The sequence below is a fragment of the Ochlerotatus camptorhynchus genome, unplaced genomic scaffold, assembly GCF_037179485.1.
Source record: "Ochlerotatus camptorhynchus isolate MF236.1 unplaced genomic scaffold, CSIRO-AGI_Acam_v1.1 ptg000472l, whole genome shotgun sequence".
NCBI classification, from domain to species: domain Eukaryota; kingdom Metazoa; phylum Arthropoda; class Insecta; order Diptera; family Culicidae; genus Ochlerotatus; species Ochlerotatus camptorhynchus.
In genome coordinates, this window is record NW_027040958.1 from 662,501 (window position 1) to 684,976 (window position 22,476).

At 42.0% G+C, this 22,476-nt stretch overlaps 1 protein-coding gene across 1 annotated transcript in view; it reads left to right on the forward strand.

Moving 5' to 3' along the window:
• LOC135712351 (diacylglycerol kinase eta) overlaps window positions 1-22,476 on the forward strand; it is a 445,427-nt gene that overhangs the window by 55,185 nt on the left and 367,766 nt on the right. Inside the window, exon 2 of the mRNA XM_065235324.1 lies at window positions 4,684-4,794. Within this exon, the coding sequence (XP_065091396.1) occupies window positions 4,684-4,794 (111 nt within the window). The remainder of the gene's footprint in view (window positions 1-4,683; window positions 4,795-22,476) is intronic.

Consider the following 22,476-nt stretch of genomic DNA (forward strand, 5'->3'; position numbering starts at 1 on the left):
AGTATCTGAAAGTAGGTGGTTCGTCTCAACCCATTTGTCCAAGCGAAAAAGGATTATATTAGCCATCAATTTTCGAATGCACGATAACATCGCGATGGGACGATACGAGTTGTGATCTGACGTGGTTTATCAGGCTTTTTAATGGCTATAACTCTCACCCGCCTCCAATCATCCGGAACAATATTAAGCTCCAGGAACTGACCAAACAAGTTCATCATGCGTCTCTTAGCGACGTCTGGGAGGTTCTTCAACAACTTGAACTTGATTCTATCAGCCCCCGGAGCCGAATTGCCACACGAAAGGAGCGCGAGTGAGAGCTCCAGCATTGAAAAAGGCTGGCTCATCTCGTCTACCGAATTCGTCGTTTCGCGAGAAATCATCTGTGCCGGCACAGAATCAGGACATACTTTTTGCGCGAACTTGAGAATCCAACTATCCGAGTACTCCTCGCTCTCGTTGTTTGAAGACCGGTTACGCATCCTTCGCGTCGCATTCCAAAGCGTATTCATCGAAGTTTCGCGCGATAATCCGTCCACGAATTGCCGCCAGTATCCGCGTTTCTTGGCTTTGATGAGGCTCTTGAGTTCGCGTTCAAGAGCCGAGTACGCTTCGAAATGTACGGGTGTTTTACGATAAACCTCAGTGCATTGCTGGTCCCACCAAGAGGAAGGAGGTTTCCTACGGAAAGACGTTCCTGGAACCGGCCGAGTTTGAGCTTGAAGCGCGCTGTCCAAGATCAGATTGGAGAGGAAGTTATATTCCTCCAACGGTGGAAGCCCTTCTACCGATATTAGAGCATCTTCTATCACATTCTTGAACGTTGTCCAATCGATATTGCGGGTAAGATCGTACGCTACGTTAACGGGTTCCGACGGATTGAACCCACTGGCAACTGAAACTTTGATCGGCAAGTGATCACTACCGTGGGGATCTTGGATCACATTTCACGTGCAATCCAACGATAATGAGTTAGAGCAAAGTGTGAGATCTAATCTACTTCCATTCGAGGATGGGTCAGCCAAACGTGTTACTTCTCCATTGTTAAGAATTGTCATATTGAAGCTGTCACAGAGGTCATATATCAAAGTAGAAGGGTTGTCATCATACAGTTCCCCCCAGCTTGTACCGTGGGAATTAAAATCTCCCATAATCAACCGTGGAACAGGAAGTACCGAACAGATATCTGAAAGTTGTTTTCGATTAACAACGGCTCTAGGAGTAATATAAACAGAAGCAGTACAAAGGCTCTTACCTTTAATAATAGCCTGACATGCGACAACTTCAATACCTGAAAATTGTGGACGATTCACTCTATAGAAGGAATGGCACTTTTTGATCCCCAAATCTGAAGAGCAAATGCATCACAATCATTATTGTGAACTAAAAACTTAAAAGAATCTAATTTAGGAATGAGACTTCGACAATTCCACTGTAGAACAGTGATCAAATCCCCGACCTCGTTTGGAAAATTATCCATCGAATGAAATGATTGCTGCAAGGAGGGACCACTTCAATGTCAATTGCTTCAAGAGGGTCTTCACAGAAGGAAGTGTTGCCAGAACAATGCTTTTGAGAGGATCAGAAATATTCAGGTACTTGAGAATATCGTCCACAATTTTATCAAATGAGAACAACCCGGATGAAGAAGGGGCTTCTGTTCTTAAAAATGGGCCATCAGGAGTCTTTGATGTCCCCGGGAGAGATGGAAAATTTTGGTTATAGTCAGTTCTGCAGAAACCAGGAGGAGTTGAAACTTCCTTTTTTCCACCACTCCTTGATTTTGGCAAACTGATTTGGGGTTCCTCCCTTAGCTCAGTCGGTAAAGGCGCAGCTACAAAGCAAGACCATGCTGGAGGTGTCTGGGTTCGATTCCCGGTTCGGTCTAGGAATTTTTCGGGTTGGAAAATTTCTCGACTTCCCTGGGCAGAGAAGTATGATTGGACTTGCCACACAATCATATCTATGCAAAAATGGTACAGGCATCGACAGCTCTCAATTAATAACTGTGGAAGTGCATCTAGAACCCTAAGTTGAGAGCACGCAATAAGCTAAATATGCGATATGCAATAAGCTTGAAATGCAAAGAAGAAGAAGAAGAAGATTTGGGGTTCCTTATCTGCAACTTTCCGCGGACGGATGCGTTTTCGTTTCCGCGCAGCACCTTCCGGAAAACTGAAAGAAACTCCCTCATCAGCCAAGTCAGAGTCAGACTCGTCATCAGACAAAACAGCAAAGGGATTTTTGTCGTTGGTTGATGGTGTGGCTGTTTTTAGCATTGCTGCAAAAGACTGCCTGAAACGCTCCTTAAGAGAGCGTTCTAGATTCTCCCCGCGTTGTTTGTACGCCGGGCACAACGAGAGACCATGAGGAGTTCCCTTACAGTAACGCATTTTGGTGCAGTGACTGTGCAGACGCCATCCTCGTGCTTTTCCCCGCATTTGGAACAGCGTGCCTTGCTGCCACAGTGAGAGGCCGTATGTCCCAACTCAGGCATAACATTTGATAACGGCACAAAAGCCTTTGTAAACAAACTTTCTAAGGCCCTTTACACGCGAACCAAAGTATGCCCACGCAAACCAACAACATCATCGGATAGGGGCAACTATCACCTTTCCGAAAGTGGTATTGGTTTGCGTGGGCGTACTTTGGTTCGCGTGTAAAGGGCTTTAGAAAGTTTGTTTACAAATGCTTTTGTGCCGTTATCAAATGTTATGCCTGAACTGTTTGCAGTTTTGGCAGTTCATGAACCGAGTAACAAACAAGCGCACAGGTAGCCGAAGTTTTCCCAACTCGATGTAGTGAGGAAGGGCTGAACCAGAAAAGGTCACCCGAAACGAGTCTGTGGGGGTAAAGCTCTTTTTACCCTCGCTGAAAGATACTGAGTTCATCTTCTGGACTTCCAGTATCTCAACCGTGGGAAGCAAGGGGTTCTTGAAACGGCCAACCGCTTGCTTCGCCAAGATCTCGGGGGTCACATTACGAGCTGGGATGTACACTCTATACTCGAGTGTAAAGAGCTGGGAGACAGCAATCTTGTTAGCTTGTTTCAGGTTAGAGACGACAACGCGAGATTTCGGTCACGGCCGAGAACCGCTTCGTCAGATCATTAGTAATTTGCATTACATTCAAAGGTTTCTTTTTGGGCTGAAAGTAAACAACCCATGGGCCAGTCGAGTCTTCTGGGTAGGCTTGCGATCGGGGGCTTATCTGTCCCTGTGCATTACCAGACTGAGGTGACGAACCAGGGATGGCATCATCTGATTACTGGGATGACAGACGTTTTCGATCCTTCTTGCTATCGCGTGGCAAAGTAGTGTCATCTTCCGACAAAACGTCCATTTCGTCTTGCGAAAAAATGTCCATTTTAAACGTACTAGTGGGAGCGAAAAACACTCTACCACTGAAACGATAATCACTCGGACACAATACACGAAAAAATTGGATCAGGATATTAAGAAAGAATTTTGAATGAGGCACGTAGCTTAAACCTTGCAGTAAGTGAAATGACCAATATGCCTGACAAAAATAGGAATTACAGGGTGATTCAGAATAACTGTTACCAATTTCTCAAATATGCAACTCTCAATGTTTTCAATTATTATTGTTTTAAAGTGTGTACAAATATCAGTTTGTATTGATAGTAGGATTTAAAATTTCATTCGTTATTGATTTCAAGCAGCCATGAAATCAATAACGAATGGAATTTCAAACATGACAATGGAGCATGTCATAAACCTGTACAAATTCGTGTGTTATCTTTCAAAAACTGAAATCTCTTCGAAAAAATGAAACTTTTTTTTTCGCATCATTATAGAGGTAAAAAGAAACCATGCGTGGAAAATCCGTTCAATTCGATAGCATAGACGCATCGCTAGGACTTCAAAATTTCTGGAACTTAAATGTGAGTGCCAGCTGCGGTTAATTTTCGTTACCAATGTGGCTGGTAATTGAAGGTAAAGGGAGAGAGATTTGAAGCGTTCAATCGTTATTACCATTTTTAAAAGTGACTGATGAAACATAATGTGAAGTTTTTGGTAGTGAGCCCATACAGCACCGCATTTTCGCCGGTTCAGGCGAAATTATATAGTTATACTGGCAACCTTATGTCTTCGGTTACTTGTATTCGGGTTTTTTTTTTCGTCAAGATCATCATTTCCTCCCATCATCATTTGTTCAGATCAGTCAGTCATTAGTAGTAGCTCAAAGTGAATAAGCCTAAAATTTAAACTATATATTTCTGTAGTTAAATAAAAGGTGTGGAAGAACTCTTGTTCTTAGTTTGGCGCAACCGAAAATTGCAAGTGTGTGTATCAGTGACGGACTGGCATCTCTGCTCTTCTAAAGTGCATCGCATGCACTTTCTTCCCTGTGCGCACACTGGGGCCGTGCTGTGGCCACAATTCTCAAAGTTGAGACACAACGTAGGAGTAAGTTTGAACAGTGACAGATCACCCTGTTGAATCTTAACACAACTTAATCTAAATTAAAATATTGCTTTGGTATGTACAAAAAAAATCAAATCGAACATCACAATTAACCCTAAAGGAAAGTGCAATGTATTTTGCCATCGTGTATTATTTTTTAATTGACTGTTATACTGAAAATGTAAAATTTGTTCAACGGCTAGCACAGGGCGTGTGATGCAAGCTTAACAGTGCTTTGTATTGTCTTTCTTTGCCACAGGCCGCCACCAAGGAAGGATACCTGATGAAGCAAACATGGTCGTTCCAGAGATGGCGCAGGAGATACTTTCGGCTTAAGGGGCACAAGCTGTACTACGCGAAGGATAGCAAGGTAGGTGAACGTGGCGTGGTATATCATACCGTAGGATTGAACAGCATTGCGGGTGCTTAATTTACAGAAGAATGTTATTTATAGCACCCTCGGGTGGTACGAACAACGATGGCATAAGAGAGAGTGAGATACTTTTCCTACGGAAAACTGCTACAGTTATGGAAATGTAATCCCAATAATGACTGCATAATTTACACAAAAGGTCAATTTTACACACCCCCTCCCACTGTAATCAAACATTACACATTTATCAACACCCCCTCTCCAGGTTTAAAACGTAACTGTATTTATAATTGCTCGGTTAGCGCTATATATTTAACTTGTTATCATAAATTTTCATGATAGGAAGACAAACTCTGTCTGTGAGGTCGTTTTTTCATTGCATTTAATATGGTTGAACACATGTTTTTTTTTTCTTTGATCTATTGTTCTGTATCCTTTTTTATTTATGCCATAACGTAGTGGTAAGCCACTATTGTTTGAGTAACTACCACTACTGTTGTAAGCAATTGTCCCAACCAGGTACTACATTCCTTATGAAATTTATTACCTGATAGGGAGCAGCAGCCCGGATTTCCTAAGGTCTCATCAGACCCTTATCAAGATATCTGCATCGGTTATGAAATAGTGCAACACAGTCACTCAAATGTTACAAGAGCGACATTTATCTTCATGAAGTTTACCAATGATTTTCAGGTGATATTTACAAGGACAGTGACCTGCTATCAAACTAGCGTATGTATTAAAATCTTTTTTAGAAAGATTAAGTAATGTTTGTGTTTGCAAAGCGTTCGGCTTTATACAACGTTTGGATTGCCGACAATTTAAGGTACTGGACCAGTTGTACTGTACCTTTGTTTTTTTTTCCCAGTTTTTTTTAGCTCCAAAAGAATGGTTCAGGACCAATGAATTTCGTGGATGACCCTATTTTTGTCAATTGATCAACTTTTACAAAATACAAACTAAACACAAGGTTAATCAAAATTACAGTCTAAGGTTAATATTCTTAAAGTAAACATATATGAGTTTCATAAACTCCCGATCGCGTCTAGCCAAAAATTCCCGAACTGGAACATTAGGTTGTCTACCTCGAGCCCGAAGGGAATCATAAAAATCTGATCTGACTCCACGATACTCCGCACAAGACCAAAGGATGTGATCAGCGTCCTGGTAACCTTGTCCACATTCACAGAGATTGCTGTCTCCCAACCCCACACGGAACAAGTGAGCGTTTAGACAATAGTGATTGGACATGAGACGAGACATCACGCGTATGAAGTCTCGACCCAAGTCCAACCCTTTGAACCATGCAAACTTCGACACCTTAGGGATAATTGAATGTAGCCATCGTCCCATGCTCCCTTCACTCCATTGATGTTGCCAGCTAACGAGCGACTGGTGACGATAAATAGAAAAAAAATTCAGTATAGGCGATTTGTCGATCATATAGTCGACAGTATAGAATTTTCTCACTACGCGGCGCTAGGATATACGTGAAATCTTTGCAAATATAATGTCGCCTTCCATAGCGCCCACCTTCGCAAGTGAATCCGCCTTCTCATTGCCCAAAATCGAGCAATGCGAAGGGACATACGCGAAGGTGATGATGAAAGAGCGCACGGATAAAGCACGAAGCAGTTTTCGTATTTTCAAGAGAAAATACGAGAAGTGCCTTACCGGCCTAATGGAACGGATAGCCTCGACAGAACTGAGACTATCCGTAAAAATAAAGTAGTGGTCTGGAAGAAGTGAAGCAATAGTTCAGCCACATATACAGAACAAGGAGCTTCAAGTTTTCGAGAGGCGCTATGAAATTCATTAACTACACCAAAACCAGCGGACTCCTCTATTAGAGATCCATCTGTGAAAAACGTTCTTGCAGAATCAACATGGCCAAACTTTGCAGAGTATAATGACGGAGCAATCATAGGACGCTAGCCGAAATCGAAGAAGACTACACTATTGATAATATTTCTTGAAGGGCTGACATCCTGTGTTAAATATAAGTAGTACAAAGTCATAAAACATGTTTGAGGATTTAGCTCCAGAAGCTTCTCAAAGTTTTCGATCACCAGTGGGTTCATTACTTCGCAACGGGTGAGGAGCCTCAGAGATAGCTCTGAAAAACGGACGGATAGTGGCAACATGCGCGCCAGTACTTCGAGACTCATAGTATGAGTCGAGTGCATGCATCCTAACGCGATACGAAGACAACGATACTGGATCCGTTCCAGCTTGATGATGTGCGTTTTAGCTGCCGACTGGAAGCAAAAACTACGATATTCTAGAACCGATAAAATCGTTATCCGGTACAACGTCAGAAGATCTTGTGGATGGGCTCCCCACCACGTTCCGGTAATTGATCGAAGGAAATTGATCCTTAGTTGGCATTTTCGTCTCAGATACTCAATGTGGGATCTCCAGGTGCATTTTTAATCGAACCAGACCCCAAGATATTTGAAGGACATAGAATGAGTGATCGGTTTACCCAAAAGTTGAAGCTTTGGTTGTGCTGGCCTATGCTTCCTAGAAAAATCGACCAACTCAGTTTTCTCCGTGGAGAATTCGATACCTAGCTGAATAGCCCAAGTAGACAAATTGTCTAAGGTATCCTGTAAGGGTCCTTGCAGGTCGACCCCTTTGGGCCCTGTGATAGACACTACGCCATCATCTGCAAGTTGTCTCAACGTGCAATTGTCACTAAGACAGTCATCAATTTCTCTAACGTAGAAATTGTACAAAAGGGGGCTTAAACATGAGCCTTGGGGGAGACCCATGTAGCTAAATCGGAAAGCTGTAGAGTTTCCATGAGAAAAGCTCATATGTTTTTCTGACAGCAAATTGTTCAAAAAATATTAATTAATGGAGACAATCCACAGAACTTCAACGGATACTGAATCAAAAGCCCCCTTGATATCCAAGAACACAGAAGCCATTTGCTCTTTCTTAGCAAAAGCCAACTGAATTTCCGAGGAAAGCAACGCGAGACAGTCGTTCGTTCCCTTACCCCTACGGAAACCAAATTGAGTATCTGAAAGAAGGTGGTTCGTCTCAACCCATTTGTCGAGGCGAAAAAGGATCATTTTCTCCGACAATTTCCGAATACACGACAGCATCGCGATGGGCCGATACGAATTGTGATCCGACGCGAGTTTATCTGGCTTTTTAATGGCAATAACCCTCACTCGTCTCCAATCGTCGGGAACAATATTGAGCTCCAAGAGCTGATTGTACAAGTTCAACATGCGCCTTTTAGCGACGTCTGGGAGGTTTTTCAGCAAGTTGAACTTGATTCGAGCAGATTGCCACACGAAAGGAGAGCGAGTGAAAGTTCGACCATTGAAAAAGGCTGACTTATTTCGTCTATCGAATTCGCGGTTTCGCGAGGAATCAACTGCGACGGCACGGAATCCGGACACACTTTTCGCGCGAACTTAAGAATCCAACGATCCGAGTATTCCTCGCTTTCGTTGTTAGTAGACCGGTTACGCATTCTTCGCGCCGTACTCCAAAGCGTATTCATAGACGTTTCGCGCGACAATCCGTCTACAAACTGCCGCCAGTAACCCCGTTTTTTGGCCTTGATGAGGCTCTTGAGTTCAAGATATGTTTATGAGTCGAAATGCTCGCGTGTTCCGCGTTTCCGAAAAAGTTTAAACGCGTCGGACTTTTAACGGTAAACCTCCGTGCATTGTTGATCCCATGGTGTTTTCTTACGAATTGACGATCGAGGCACCGGTCGTGTTTGAGCTTGAAGTGCGCTGTCGACGATGAGATTAGAGAGGGAGTTATCTTCCTCCAATTGCGGAACCTCTTCCACTGACGATACTGTATCGCCTATCGCGGATTGGAACTTAGTCCAATCGATGTTACGGGTAAGATCATACGCGACGTTAACGGATTCTGACGAGTTGAACCCACTGGCAATCGAAATTTTGATCGGCAGATGATCACTACCATGCGGATCCTGAATTACATGCCAAGTGACATATGTCGAAAAGTTGTTTACGATTAACAGAGACTCTAGGAGCAATATATACAGAAGCAATAAAAAGGCTCTTACTTTTAATGGTAGCCTGACATGCGACAACTTCAATACCGGGGAATTCGAGAAGATTCACTCTATAGAAGGAATGGCACTTTTTGATCCCCAAAAGTACTCCTCCTCCACGTGAATCCTCACGATCCAATCGAATAATGTTAAAATCATAAAAAAGGGAGATCAATTTCTGAAGAGAGCCATGTTTCACAAAGGGCAAATGCATCGCAATTATTGTAATGAACTAAATGTAACGAATGTAATTTCGGAATAAGCCTTCGACAATTCCACTGTAGAACAGTGATCAAATCCCCGACCTCGTTTGGAAAATTATCCATCGAAGGAGATCATAGCTGCAAGAAGGGGCCATTTTGAAGTCAATTGCTTCAAGAAGGATTTCACAGTGGGAAGCAATGTGAGGACAATGCTTTTGTGAGGATCAGAAATGTTGAGGTATTTGAGAATACCGTCCACAATGTCATCAAATGAGAACAACCCAGATAAAGAAGAGGTTTCTGTTCTTGAAATTGGGGCATCAGGGGTTTTGGATATCCCCGGAAGCGGTGGAAAATCCTGGGTATAGTCAGTTCTGCGGAATCCAGGAGGAGTAGAAGTCTCCTTTTTTCCACCACTCCTTGATTTGGGCAAGCTGATTTGGGGTTCTTGATTGCCAACTTTCCGCGAACGGATGCGTTTTCGTTTTTGTGCAGAAAAACGGAAAGAAGTTCCCTCCTCAGCCAAGTCAGAGTCAGTCTGGTCATCTGACAAAAGAGAAAAGGGATTTTTGTCATTGGTCGATGGCGTGGCTGTCTTAAGGGGGTATTCCCGATCTTGTTTTTCAAAGAATCAATTTTTTTTTTTCACGTTTTTTTGTACTTTAGACTATATACTTTCATCCCCCCAAGCCGTTTTCCGATCAGCGAATTCGGTGTCCAGGCATAGCTGACTAATGGTAAGAACCCCCAAATGGTTTTAACTAAAGTCAAAACTTTAAACGCGTTTTTCTCGAATCCACATTTTTTTTATCGGGCGAAGATTTTTCTCAGAAACTATAAGAGATATTGACTTGAATCTTTGCGCATTTTGTTCCTTATTAAATTCTTTGGAGCTTCTCCCACTTTCAGCCAAAAATATTAACATTTAACATTGTTTGAAGCACCTTAAAGCTGCAAAAAAGTGGACTAAACTCAAATTTGGGTCGTTCTCATTCACCGTGTACGAAAAAGGAAAAGAGCCAGTGTCGCTACTTGATAGCAAACTACTCATAATGGGAGGAGTCTTTGTAGTTTTTATACCACTTGGTTGCACATCATTCTGCTTTTACCTGAAAAGATATAAAAGAGCGCTGCTGTATGGCATTAGCTCATTTTCGCTTCGGACGGCGTGGTGAACACCAATAGCAGAGGTAGGAAGGTAGTGGCTAGTCCACTCCTTCACACCTAACAAGCAACAATTGACTGGTCGTGGCAAAGGAGGAAAAGGTCTGGTAAAGGATGCGCCAAGCCTCATCCCAAAGTTCTTCGAGATAACCGCCATCGGTCGTCTGGCTCGCCGTGGTGGTGTCAAACGTATCGCCGTGGTGGTGTCAAACGTAATCAAGGAGGTGTGCTGAAGGTGTTCCTGGAAAATGGGGTCCGTGATGCTGTCACCTACATTAAACACACCAAGTGTCAGGGGCCATGGATGTCCTCTTCAATAAAACGGCCCTTTTCAGGGCCATCAAGCTTACATCAGTAAAGAGTTGGAATAGAATTTATCTGTGCTTGTTTGTCCATATTCAGAACCACAAGTCCCCAACGACCACACAAAATGCTCTCCAGAGTTGTAATCTTGTAGCCAAACTTGAAAGCAGGGGTGCAAGTGATTTTTATTGATTCTCTTAATCAACTTTCTCTTTGAAAAAATACTACAAATTTGGTACGCCTACAATTCAAAAACGGAAAGAGTTGAGATAATAGATAATTGATCAATTAAAAGAACTAAATGCTCTTCACATTTATTCCGTCAACTAGCGGTCCTACGTCAATCTTCCGTTCGTGCCCCTAGGCACAGACCCTTCTACTTTTTGTTAAATAATAATATTATTCTTTGGCATAAAATTATTTGAAATGGCCATGTGGAGCTACCCGAAGTTAAGGTAAACTTTGTGTAAGTACCTCGATGTTAGGCTTTGATTCTCACTTCAGCCAGGAGAATTTTAGTTTAAAATAAAATTGCCTACTGTAGTGTTGTGAGTTGTATGATGTCAAGAATTAAATTGGAAGTCTGATCAATCGCAGAGTAATATTACAATTATTTAAAACTAATAAAAATTTTAAGACATATTCTGGTACTGCATCAAATATTATGACTAAATCGACGATTAATTAAAATAAAAAATCATCCCATCAAAGTTGCTTGACTCTTTTCAGAATCCTAAAAATATATTTTGCAGTATTTTACCAAAAATTTAAACTTTTTGCGAACAATGTGTCAATACTTTTCTTAACTTTTGGATGATTGTAGCAATGCTAACAAGTTGGCTTTATATATTTTTTAAACATGGATTTCATAAACATTCTAGTAGACTTTGAATAAATTCCAGATGGTCATACTGACCGATTTTTACGGGAGATTGACACATCACTTTGATTTCAGTAGCATTATGTTAAAAACGGGATTTTTTGGAGTATTCCAGATTTATCCAGATTTTATATTTTAACTGGTCCACATTTTTCAGAAAATGGCCTGGCAACGCTGACCAGGATTGTTTAGAGGCGCAGTTTGGCGAATGTTCAATCTTCTACATCGTCAGGCCGTCAGGCATTGCGAAGGCAGCTCCAGCCTGGCACAAGAGTGGCACAAGAAGTGAAGATGGTTAAAAACGGTGTTGTGGTAGACTCTCTAGGGCTGCCTCGGTGACACTTGTTTCTTGGCTGGAGGTACTTGCGGAAGATTCAGGCTGAAGCATTTTATTTCTCAGAAGCTCATGTTTACAATTTTGATGAAATTCTTCCATACATTTCACTTGAAAGTGCCAGAAACATTGATTCTTTTTCATGAATCATCGAGAAACTTTTTAGCGTCAGTGGTTGGATACAATTTTGACCATTTAGAATTGAGAACTGTTTTAAAATTGATGTTTCATAGCCAACTAGTTTTGATGCGGCTGATTATACATCAACATTTGGATTGGTTGTTGGTTTTAATGAGAGCAATTCAAATTGGCTTTATCAGACACTATAAACCAACCATAAAACCTCTTTATAAATCTAAATATCGTTAGCATCGGTTGGTTTTATAATATGATTTATTAGGGTTCTGTCGATAGCTTGTAGTATTTGATAAGACTTACTTTTTAAGGCAATATGTATGACCGTCATAAAACCATTGGAAGTTGTTGTTGCTGTAATAAATCTTTTATAAAATTCAAACAAATCCAAGTAGCTCTAGATTTGTTACTTGGGGAATGTTGCCAGTATAGTCCAGTGATCTGATTTACTATCATTGAACTGGTTTTTGAATTCTCATGTCATTTGATGTGTCACATGATGGGTTTTATTCATTTCAGGGCGCATTAAGTTCCATAGCATTTACAAACCAGAACATCTTCTGGCCATAAATCTCCGGAACTAGTCCACGATTCCAACAATATTCAAAAAGTTCTATGAGACCATAGTACCTTGTCCCACCCACATCATTGATGGTTACCGTGCCTCTGTTCTGCATAATTTATTTATTCTAAGTCATAGGTTTGGTATTTTGAGCAATGTGTGAATTTTTGATGAGCAAAAGTTTGCTATTCAGCTGCAGAAAAGGATGTCAATCCAGAAGTGGGGGCAGAAGTTAGTTCACGATGTGAAAGGATTTATTTACAACCTTCGCATTTTGTGAATAATTAACATTAAGTTTTCCTATATGCATCTCGGACATATACCTACGTTCCACAACCCTACATCAGGTTTACATTTTATACATTACTGCCATGTCCAGCTGAATTGCAAACGCAATATGAAACACTGTGACCTTTTCGTTCTTTAGTTACCGTTTTCCTCCCCTTCCCCTCGCAGGCCGATGAAAAGTGAGGATTGCGTACCTTGCCAAACCCAGTGTTTCCTTTTTTCGCTATCGATTATTTTTGTAAAGGAAAAAACAGGTATCCTTCAAATGATCCTTCTTAACATGCCCTGCTATCCGGTCCATGGCCATCGCCCCAGTATGAAACATAAGGTTTTATGATGGACGAATACAGCACCATTTGACCTTTTCCCATGGTTAATGTTTGCCGTGTACGGACACAGGAGGTTGAATTTTTCGTTGCTTTTTTGTAGCAGTAGCAGCAGCAGTAGTAGTCGTCGTAGTAGGGTGATTGAGCCAGTAGTGGAGGAACTTAAACAATTTATTAATTAAAAATTAAATAAACGACCTGTATACAATTTGTATACGTCTACCTCTATTTTGGAAAATAAATATTATTGTGATTGAATTGTATTGATTTTTCGGAAACTTGTCCTCCATTAATAGAAACACTGTTCCAGTAATTGTGGTAATTGCTAACTTTGTTTGCTGTGGAACACAAAAGTACCGCAACTACTGCAAAGGAGTCAAAATCTTACAGTAATAGAACACCTACCCTAGTAGAAATAAGTTCAGCGTAGTATCGTCTGGTACGACTAATACAGTTGAAATCGTCTTAAGGGTAGCCTTCTGTAGGCGCAACATCAACTTCAAAGAATTCTTTGCTTGAGGTATGTTTACAATCAGTCTTCACGAAAACATGTACCATGTTGAGCTTGTGTACAAAAATCAAAGCAAATGTTCAGCTAGAACTTACGCGCAATTTTGTACGCAGGTACATTTAATACGATACACTCGGGTTAGGCCGTCCCTTATTTTCAAAAATTCGACCAATTTGTAAATTCAACCTCTTAAAATGTTCGTTTTGGTTTGAAAACGGGGGGAAATTCCATGGCAACTAACAGTGCTTTGGAAACAAGCGAAAATTTAGCTACATATAAATAGAGCTTACCTATGCCTAATGAAGTCATTCTTGAAACGAACTTTGAAGCAGACGTACTAGCAGCAGTAACAGCACTAGCAGTAACAGTAGCGGCGGCAACAATTCAGGTAGCGAGAAACCAATTGCTTTCGTGTAGCCGTGACAAAGGCTGGAAACCTCTGTCCGGATACGACAGTATCCAGTTTGTGTCTTAACAGTGGCAACCCTTATTTCAGTGCGTTTAGATGCGTCGTTTCAAGCAGTGAAAAGCATCCTCAAAATGGCTCATAAACTTAGAAGTGAAACTCTCGTTAAATTTGTGGGACCTGAATGTGAAGTTATCACTGGAGCTCGTCTTCCGACAATACGGCAAGTGCTAGCTACCTTTTACTACCAGCATCGATCCGCAAGGCTTCCGGTCAGATTGAGTGCTAGAAATACCGCTAAACAGGTGTTGTGCTTCTGGCAGAAATCAAAAATACCGGTAGTTCAGGAAATTCACTGTAATAAGAAAATTGAAACACTTCATACCGAGTTGTTTGCAATTTGCAAAAATATGAAACGGGCAAATAACAAAGCTCAAATAAAACGCAAATCCCATTTTAAAACCAAGCTTGACGACTTGTTTGACATTGCAAAGAGCATGGCAATACCGGAAATGGAACGAAGCGCCCAGCAAGAAACGGATCCTGGTGTAAGACAGGCGATTCTCGAAGACATAGTAGGTTCCATTGCTGGCATCGATGGGGTTCTTGCTACCAAAATGCAGAAGAAGTTGGCAACAGTGAAGCGTAAAGAAGAGAGGCAAAAGCTCTTGGCAGAACGTCGAAGAAAAAGTGAAAATAAGTTGACAACTGGTAATATTCAGTTTCTTTGCTTGATAACAGTGCAGTAAATTTATTTCATCATAGCCGACTTCGTAGAACTCGACCTATCCGATGATGAGCCTGACGATGCAGACAAGTGTGTGGAGCATCGCTCACGACGAGGAACTCAAAAGGTTGTAACCCCAGAACTGTCCCAGGCTCTTGATGCAGCAAAAGTCAGCACAGATTCTGCCACAGATATTCTGGCAGCAGCTGCAAAATCGTTCCCCTATGCATCGATTGCGTGAGAAAAACCGGTCTGAATCGTCCTTGAAATTGATGGAGAATTTCAGTCCCGATGAAATCCTTACAGTTCATTGGGACGGTAAAGTGGTGAGTTTTTTGATAGGGAAGGAACTGGTCGATCACCAAGCAGTACTTGTGACAGGAAAAAGCACGACACAGCTTCTTGGCGTTCCATTTGTTGAAAGAAGGACAGGAAAAGCCATCGGAGAAGCTGTTGTGGAATTGATTAAAGCTTGGAACTTAACTGATCGAATTTAAGCTATGTCCTTTGACACCACCAGTGTCAATACAGGTATTTAAGATACCTTTTTAACTTTATTTCCACACTAGGTCAGTTGTTTAGGTCGTTACTTTCCTTTTTAGCTACTTAATGATTTTCGAACACGGTTACTAATTAAAGGCTGGAAGAACGGTGCAGCTTCGTGGATGGAGCGCCAACTTGAGGCGAACCTTCTATGGCTACCCTGTAGGCACCATATTTTAAAGCTAGCCCTAGAAAGTGTCTTTCATACCATCATGGGGCCGACAAGCGGACCCGACATTATTATATTCAAGCAATTTCAAAGCCACTGGAAGTCAATAGATAAGGAAAAATACGAAGTTCCGCTGACATCCGAATTACCACATTTTTTGAGAAATCGCATAACTCAACTTGCAAGCTTCGCGGAACACAACATCATTGTGAGTATTTTATCTTAACTCATATGATAAGAAAATGTTATTATTTCCGTGAGTTTCTGGAACTTTCAATCATTTTTTTTTTGGGCAAAGTTCCTCCAAGAGGAATTTATTTCCGTGCACCGGGACCTGTGTATACTGCGCGCTGGATGGCACAGGCTTTTTTTTTTTTTTTTTAAATGCGTTTATTTTTCCAGGCTCATTTGCCGTAGCTTTGCGGAGCCGATATTCATTGTTTGGATGACAAAATTTCTTAAAACTAACGTTAGTAAAGCGGGGGCCGATTACTCGCGGCTATCTCGAGGTTATGGGTAACAAATTGTAACAAATGGATGGCAGGGTAGGGATTGAGAACACAAGGTTTGGAGAGCAATGTGCTTTTTATCTCGAACTAAGCGACCAACTGACGAGAAAGACAAACATGGGGGTACACCGATGGGCAGCTAACAACTTGGGGGAACACAAGATGACACTAACTACTAAATCCTCAGATCGATCCGTTTTAAAAACACATAAATTAAATTAAAATATTCGAGATCTCGGCTCGCCAAGATGTCTCTAACGGGCCGCATAGGTTGTTTTCCTCGGGCCCTGAGGGATGCGGATAACTCGGATCTAGCAACACAATGTAGGGTGCATGACCAAAGCACGTGGTCGATATCGTGATAGCCACTACCACAAGCGCACAAATTGCTGCCTGCGAGCCCGATTCGGAAGAAATGCGAGTCTAACGAGTAGTGATTGGACATGAGCCTTGATATGACACGTATAAAGTCACGGCTCATGTCCAATCCTTTGAACCATGGCTTGTTCGACACCTGTGGGAGAATAGAATGTAACCATCTTCCCAGATCACTCTCATTCCATTTTTGTTGCCAGTTGGTGAGGACGTGCTGACGGGTAATTGAGAAAAATTCCGCAAAGGCGATTTGTCGATCAAAAATGTCGCCTTCCATAGCGCCCACCTTAGCTAGCGAGTCCGCTTTTTCATTACCCGGAATTGAGCAATGAGATGGGACCCAAGCTAAGGTGATAATATAGGAGCAGTTAGATAAAGTACTCAATTTTGCTCGGATTTCGGTCAGGAAATACGAGGAGTGCTTCATCGGCCTCATTGATCGAATAGCCTCCAACGAGCTAAGGCTATCAGTAAAAATAAAATAGTGATCAGATGGTAGTGAGGCAATTTGCTCTACTGCGTAGAATATGGCTGCTAGTTCCGCAACGTATACGGAACAGGGTTTTTGCAGTTGATATGAGGCGCTATGAAATTCGTTGAATACTCCAAATCCAGTGGAAGCGTTTATAGTTGACCCATCTGTGAAAAAACTCTTATTGTTACTAACATGGTGGTACTTGTTTGCAAAAATTAAGGGAACAACCATCGACCGATGGTGATCTGGTATTCCACGGATTTCTTGCAACATGGTCCGATCAAAATTTACAGAGGAACTATAAAAGTCTTGGAGGCAAACACGAGAGGAATTGAATGAAGAAGGGCCAATCTCCAGCGTCATGTATTCGTAAAAGAGACTCATGAATCTTGTTTGAGCAGCTTCTCAAAGTTTTCTATTACCAATGGGTTCATTACTTCACAACGGATAAGAAACCGGAAGGACAGTTCCGCGAAACGATCTGTCAGTGGGAGAACACCCGCGAGTACTTCGAGGCTCATCGTATGCGTCGAGTGCATACAGCCAAGCGCGATTCGGAGGCAACGGTATTGAACCCGTTGCAGCTTCAGGATATGTGTTTTCGCCGCAGATTGAAAGCAGAAGCTACCGTACTCTAGAACCGACAAGATGGTTGTTCGGTACAACCTGATCAGATCTTCCGGTGTGCTCCCCACCAAGTTCCAGTAATTGTACGAAGAAAATTGATTCTTTGTTGGCATTTTTGTTTCACATACGCAATATGTTTTCCCCATGTGCTTTTGGAATCGAACCAGACACCTAAATACTTGAAAGATATAGGGTATACGTCCCTAACCTCGGTCTAATATGCAGCCATCGATTACGTTTTTAATCATAACTCATCAATGAATTTACCTGCAAACGATATTCTACTGCTAAATGGTATGCTTAGATATGCTTATCATGTCGTTTGCTATCAGAAACCACGAAAAGTTGAAAAACTTACTTTTTTTAAGACAATAACTCACGAGGGAAATGTATGTAATATGGGTCTATTGTCCCCAAATTGGGTCTATTTATGGATGCAACTTCGTCCTATCTTGTTTGATCCTCAAAAAAACGCTCTTGGTAACGTTTTCTGATGTATTTTTTTTTTATCACTATCACTGTTAACTTAATGCTCTTCATTCCTCAAAACATTTCTTAGAGAAAATTTTACGAAAACTACATTAAATCACTCAATTTAAAAATTAAAAATTTCGCTTATCGTCTTTTGACCGCAGAATATCTAAATCAGAACATTGTGATGTTCATTATACAGGTTTGGCAGAAAAAATCTCCCTTCCTGTTCGTTCCTTATCATCCAAATGCAAAACAACATTGTTGACGTTACTCTTATTGCTATATGCTGTCAAATGAATTTCATGGGCCATAGTTAGGAACATAGAAAAGAAATGTGTCCCTAAAGTTGGGTCCATGTTTTACTTGTGAAAACGTTGTTAAACAATTAAAATAAACATAAAATATTCAAACAGCAACTGTAAGTTTTACGTCTAGTGTGTATTATCAGGTAATTCCAATCAATAAATGCCATAATCAGGCCATTTGATGATCGTCAGTCAACCTTCCCATCTTAACCTTATAAGTCATGGCGGCTAAAAACTCCGAACATTGTGATATTCTCAACCAGTTTTATTACTTACGAGAGCTGAAAATGTATTGAAATGTTGTGATATAAATTGATTTGTGTGTGGTACACATTTATCAACCATCAGTGATCAATATTTTCCTTATTTTTTGTGTAATATTCCTTAATTAATTATTTATTTGCGTGATAGGCCGAATGAAAGGACTAGACCCACATTACATACCGTAACCCTACTTTGAGTGATTGTTCTACCCTTTAGTTGAAGCTGTAACTGTGCAGAATGATGCTTCCTAGAAAAAAACAACCAACTCAGTTTTCTCCGGAGAGAATTCGATACCCAGCTTCATAGCCCAAGTAGACAAATTGTCTAAGGTATCTTGCAATGGTCCTTGCAGGTCCGGTGCACTTGGCCCTATAACGGACACAACCCCGTCATCTGCAAGCTGCCTTAGCGAGCAATTTTCATCAAGACAACCATCAATGTCTTTTACATAAAAATTATAAAGAAGGGGGCTTAAACATGAACCCTGGGGGAGACCCATGTAACTAATTCGTGAAGTTGTCGAGTTTCCATGAGAAAAGCTCATATATTTCTCAGACAACAAGTTGCTCAAATAGTTGTTCATAATTGGTGAAAGCCCACTATCGTGGAGTTTATCCGAAAGGACATCGATACAAACAGAATCAAAAGCCCCCTTAATGTCCAAGAAAACTGAACCCATTTGCTGTTTTTGCGCATAGGCCAGTTGAATTTCAGTTGAAAGCAACGCAAGACAGTCGCTCGTTCCTTTGCCTCTCCGAAATCCAAATTGCGTATCTGAAAGTAAACCATTCGACTCGACCCATTTGTCTAGACGAAAAAGAATCATTTTCTCCAACAATTTCCGTATACAGGACAGCATCGCGATGGGACGGTACGAGTTATAATCCGACGCGGGTTTACCGGGTTTTCGAATGGCGATAACTCTTACTTGCCTCCAGTCATCCGGAACAATGTTGTGCTCCAGAAATTGATTGAATAAGTTCAACAAGCGTCTCTTCGCGACATCTGGGAGATTTTTAAGCAAGTTGAACTTGATTCTATCCATTCCTGGAGCTGAATTGTTACATGAAAGGAGAGCAAATGAGAATTCCACCATCGAAAACGGGGAATCTATTTCGTTATTACCCGACGGACGATCACGAACGTTGGTTTGAACCGACACCGAATCCGGGCAAACTTTCCGCGCGAAGCTGAATATCCAACTGTTCGAGTACTCCTTGTCTTCGTTAATCGGTGATGACGCGTTTCGCATTCTCCTGCCGACATTCCAGAGTGTTCTCATGGAAGTCTCTCGCGATAAACCATCGACGAACCGACGCCAGTAACCGCGTTTTTTTGCTTTAATTAAGTCCTTAAAAGTTTTCTCGAGGTCGGTGTACCGCTCGAAATCCCCGACCTTGCCGTGTTTGCGGAACCGTTTAAACGCGGCGGACTTCTCGCTGTTCGCGTCGGTGCAATCCTTATCCCACCACGGGGTGGGAGGTCGCTTGCGGACGGAAATACCCGGAACACGTTTCGTCTGTGCTCGCAGCGCAGAATCGATGATAAGACGCGCGAGAAAGGAGTACTCGCCCAGCGGAGGAAGTACGTCAACCGATTGGCTGGCATCAAGAACCGCGGTCGCGAATTTTCGCCAGTCAATGTTTTTTGTTAGATCGTACGCGATGTCAACCGAGCGAGTAGAAGATGAACCATTGCACACTTAGAAATAACTATTTTTACACGAGACGTAATCCATCTTTGACGTAAATTATGGAATAAAAACAATCATGTCATGTAAAATTAAGTGTTCCCAAACCGAAACATGCGCAACTCGATGAAAAGTAAGCTTGATTGAAATGATTTTCTCGTTTCTTTCAACTGATTTGTATGTCATTTGGGCCGCCTGCATGTGTCGGTCTCCGGGCACGGAAATTTACATTCGTAGTGTGTGGTAATAGAAATTTTGATTGGCAAATGGTCACTACCGTAGGGATCTTGAATTACTTTCCACGAGCAATCCAACGATAGTGAACTCGAACAAAGTGAGAGGTCTAATCTGCTTACTTTTGCTGGAGGTTTGGCTACTCGTGTTGCTTCCCCGGTGTTCAGAATTGTCATTTTGAAGAAGGCGCACATGTCGTATATCAAGGTTGAGCGGTTGTCGTCGTACAGTTCCCCCCAGCCTGTACCATGAGAGTTAAAATCTCCTAAGATCAACCGTGGCTCCGGCATAGCCGTGCAGATATCCGAGAAGCTTTGACCAAAAATCGCAGTTCGCGGTGGAAGATATACTGAGGCAATACTGAGGCATTTACCTCGAATATTAACCTGACATGCAACAACTTCAATGCCTGTCACCGAAGGCAGATCGATTCTGTAGAAGGAATGGTGCTTGTTGATCCCCAGAAGCACCCCTCCATACGAATCTGCCCGATCAAGGCGAATAATGTTGAAATCGTGGAAAGCAAGATCGTTGTCTGAAGAGAGCCATGTTTCACAAAGGGCAAATGCATCAGAAAGTGAGTTGTTAACTAAAAATTTAAATGTGTCAATTTTTGGCATAAGACTTCTACAGTTCCACTGAAGAACAGAGATCATATCCCCAACCTCATTCGGAGAATTATCCATCGAAAGATATGATCGATGCAAGGAAGGACCACCTAGAAGCTAGTTGCTTCAAAAGAGTTTTCACCATTGGCAGCACTAAATTAATAATGCTCCTCGTTGTGTCAGAGACATTGAATATACTGAAGAAGCTATCCACAATACCAGAAAACGTGAACATGGGGGCATGTTCTTGCTGATTATTCAGCTGCTTTTCTGGCCGAAAAACTGGGACATCTGGGGTTTTAGATGATCCTGGAAGTGACGGAAAGTTCTTGTCATAATTACAAGGTTTAAAACCCGGTGGAATGGGTTTCGGTGTATTTCCGTTACCTCTTGATTTTTCCAAGGTGGAAGGGTGGTCCGTACGAGTGGCCTTACGAGGCTTTTCGGTGGTGTGTTGTTTTGCTCGTTTTCTCGTATTGCCTTTAAAGACAAACGGACTACCCTCACCGCCCTCTGAGTCAGAGTCTAGATCATCAACTGGCAAAATGGAGAACGTGTTACTGTTTTTTGGTGTGGTCTGAGAAGATGAAGCGGTATTCTTCAAGAGTTCTGCTAGTGTTCTCTTGGAGGCTCTCCTTGCAGTACACGCATTTTGGTGGAGCACCGCAAGGGCCCTCTTGATGTTGCTCGCCACACTGATCGCAGCGTGGTTTGTTCGAGCAGTAGTCCGATGTATGACCAAGTTGTTTACATTTCGAGCAGTTCATTACCCGAGGTACAAACAGGCGTACAGGCAGCCGAACCTTGCCAATAGCGACGTAGTGAGGTAACGCTGAACCCGAAAAGGTCACACGAAACGAGTTTGACAAGGAATAAGTTTTTTTGGAGCCTACTACGGATACTGACTGCATTTGAAGGCAGTTCAATATCTTCACCTTCGGCAGAGCACGGTTTTTAAAGATTCCGAAGGAATCGGGACCCAAGAAATCATCACTAGTCAAAATCGCTTCGGTGACCACTCCTTCAATTTCTACCTCACTACTGGGTATGTAGACTCGGTATTCCAATGAAAAAAGCTCGCACGCAACAATTTGGTTAGCCTGCTTCCGGCGCAGTTTTATTGGTGTTACCATGAAAATATCGGTAACGGCCGAAAAATGTGTTGTTAGATCCTTAGAGATCCTCGGAATGTTCAAAGGTTTTTGTTTGGGCCGAAAAAAAACAACCCATGGGCCTTTCGAGGCTTCTGGGTAAGCCTTTAGGCGGGGGAGCGCAGAGGTTTTTGGGGGCGATGGTGTGGGGGGTGCAGGTGGACGAGGAGGAGATGGTGAGGGAGAGGGTTGTGGGCGATACCTTTTCTTGGGATATGCTCCAGTATTTTTGCTGGAGAGCGAGTCAACTGGAACGTCAAGGGTTTCCATTGCCACAACTTCCTCGAGACTTTCGTGTGAGGTGGAATTAAGAGTTTCGTCGTCTGAGATGGAAAGCGACCATCCCCCGCCTTTATCATTTTCATCCA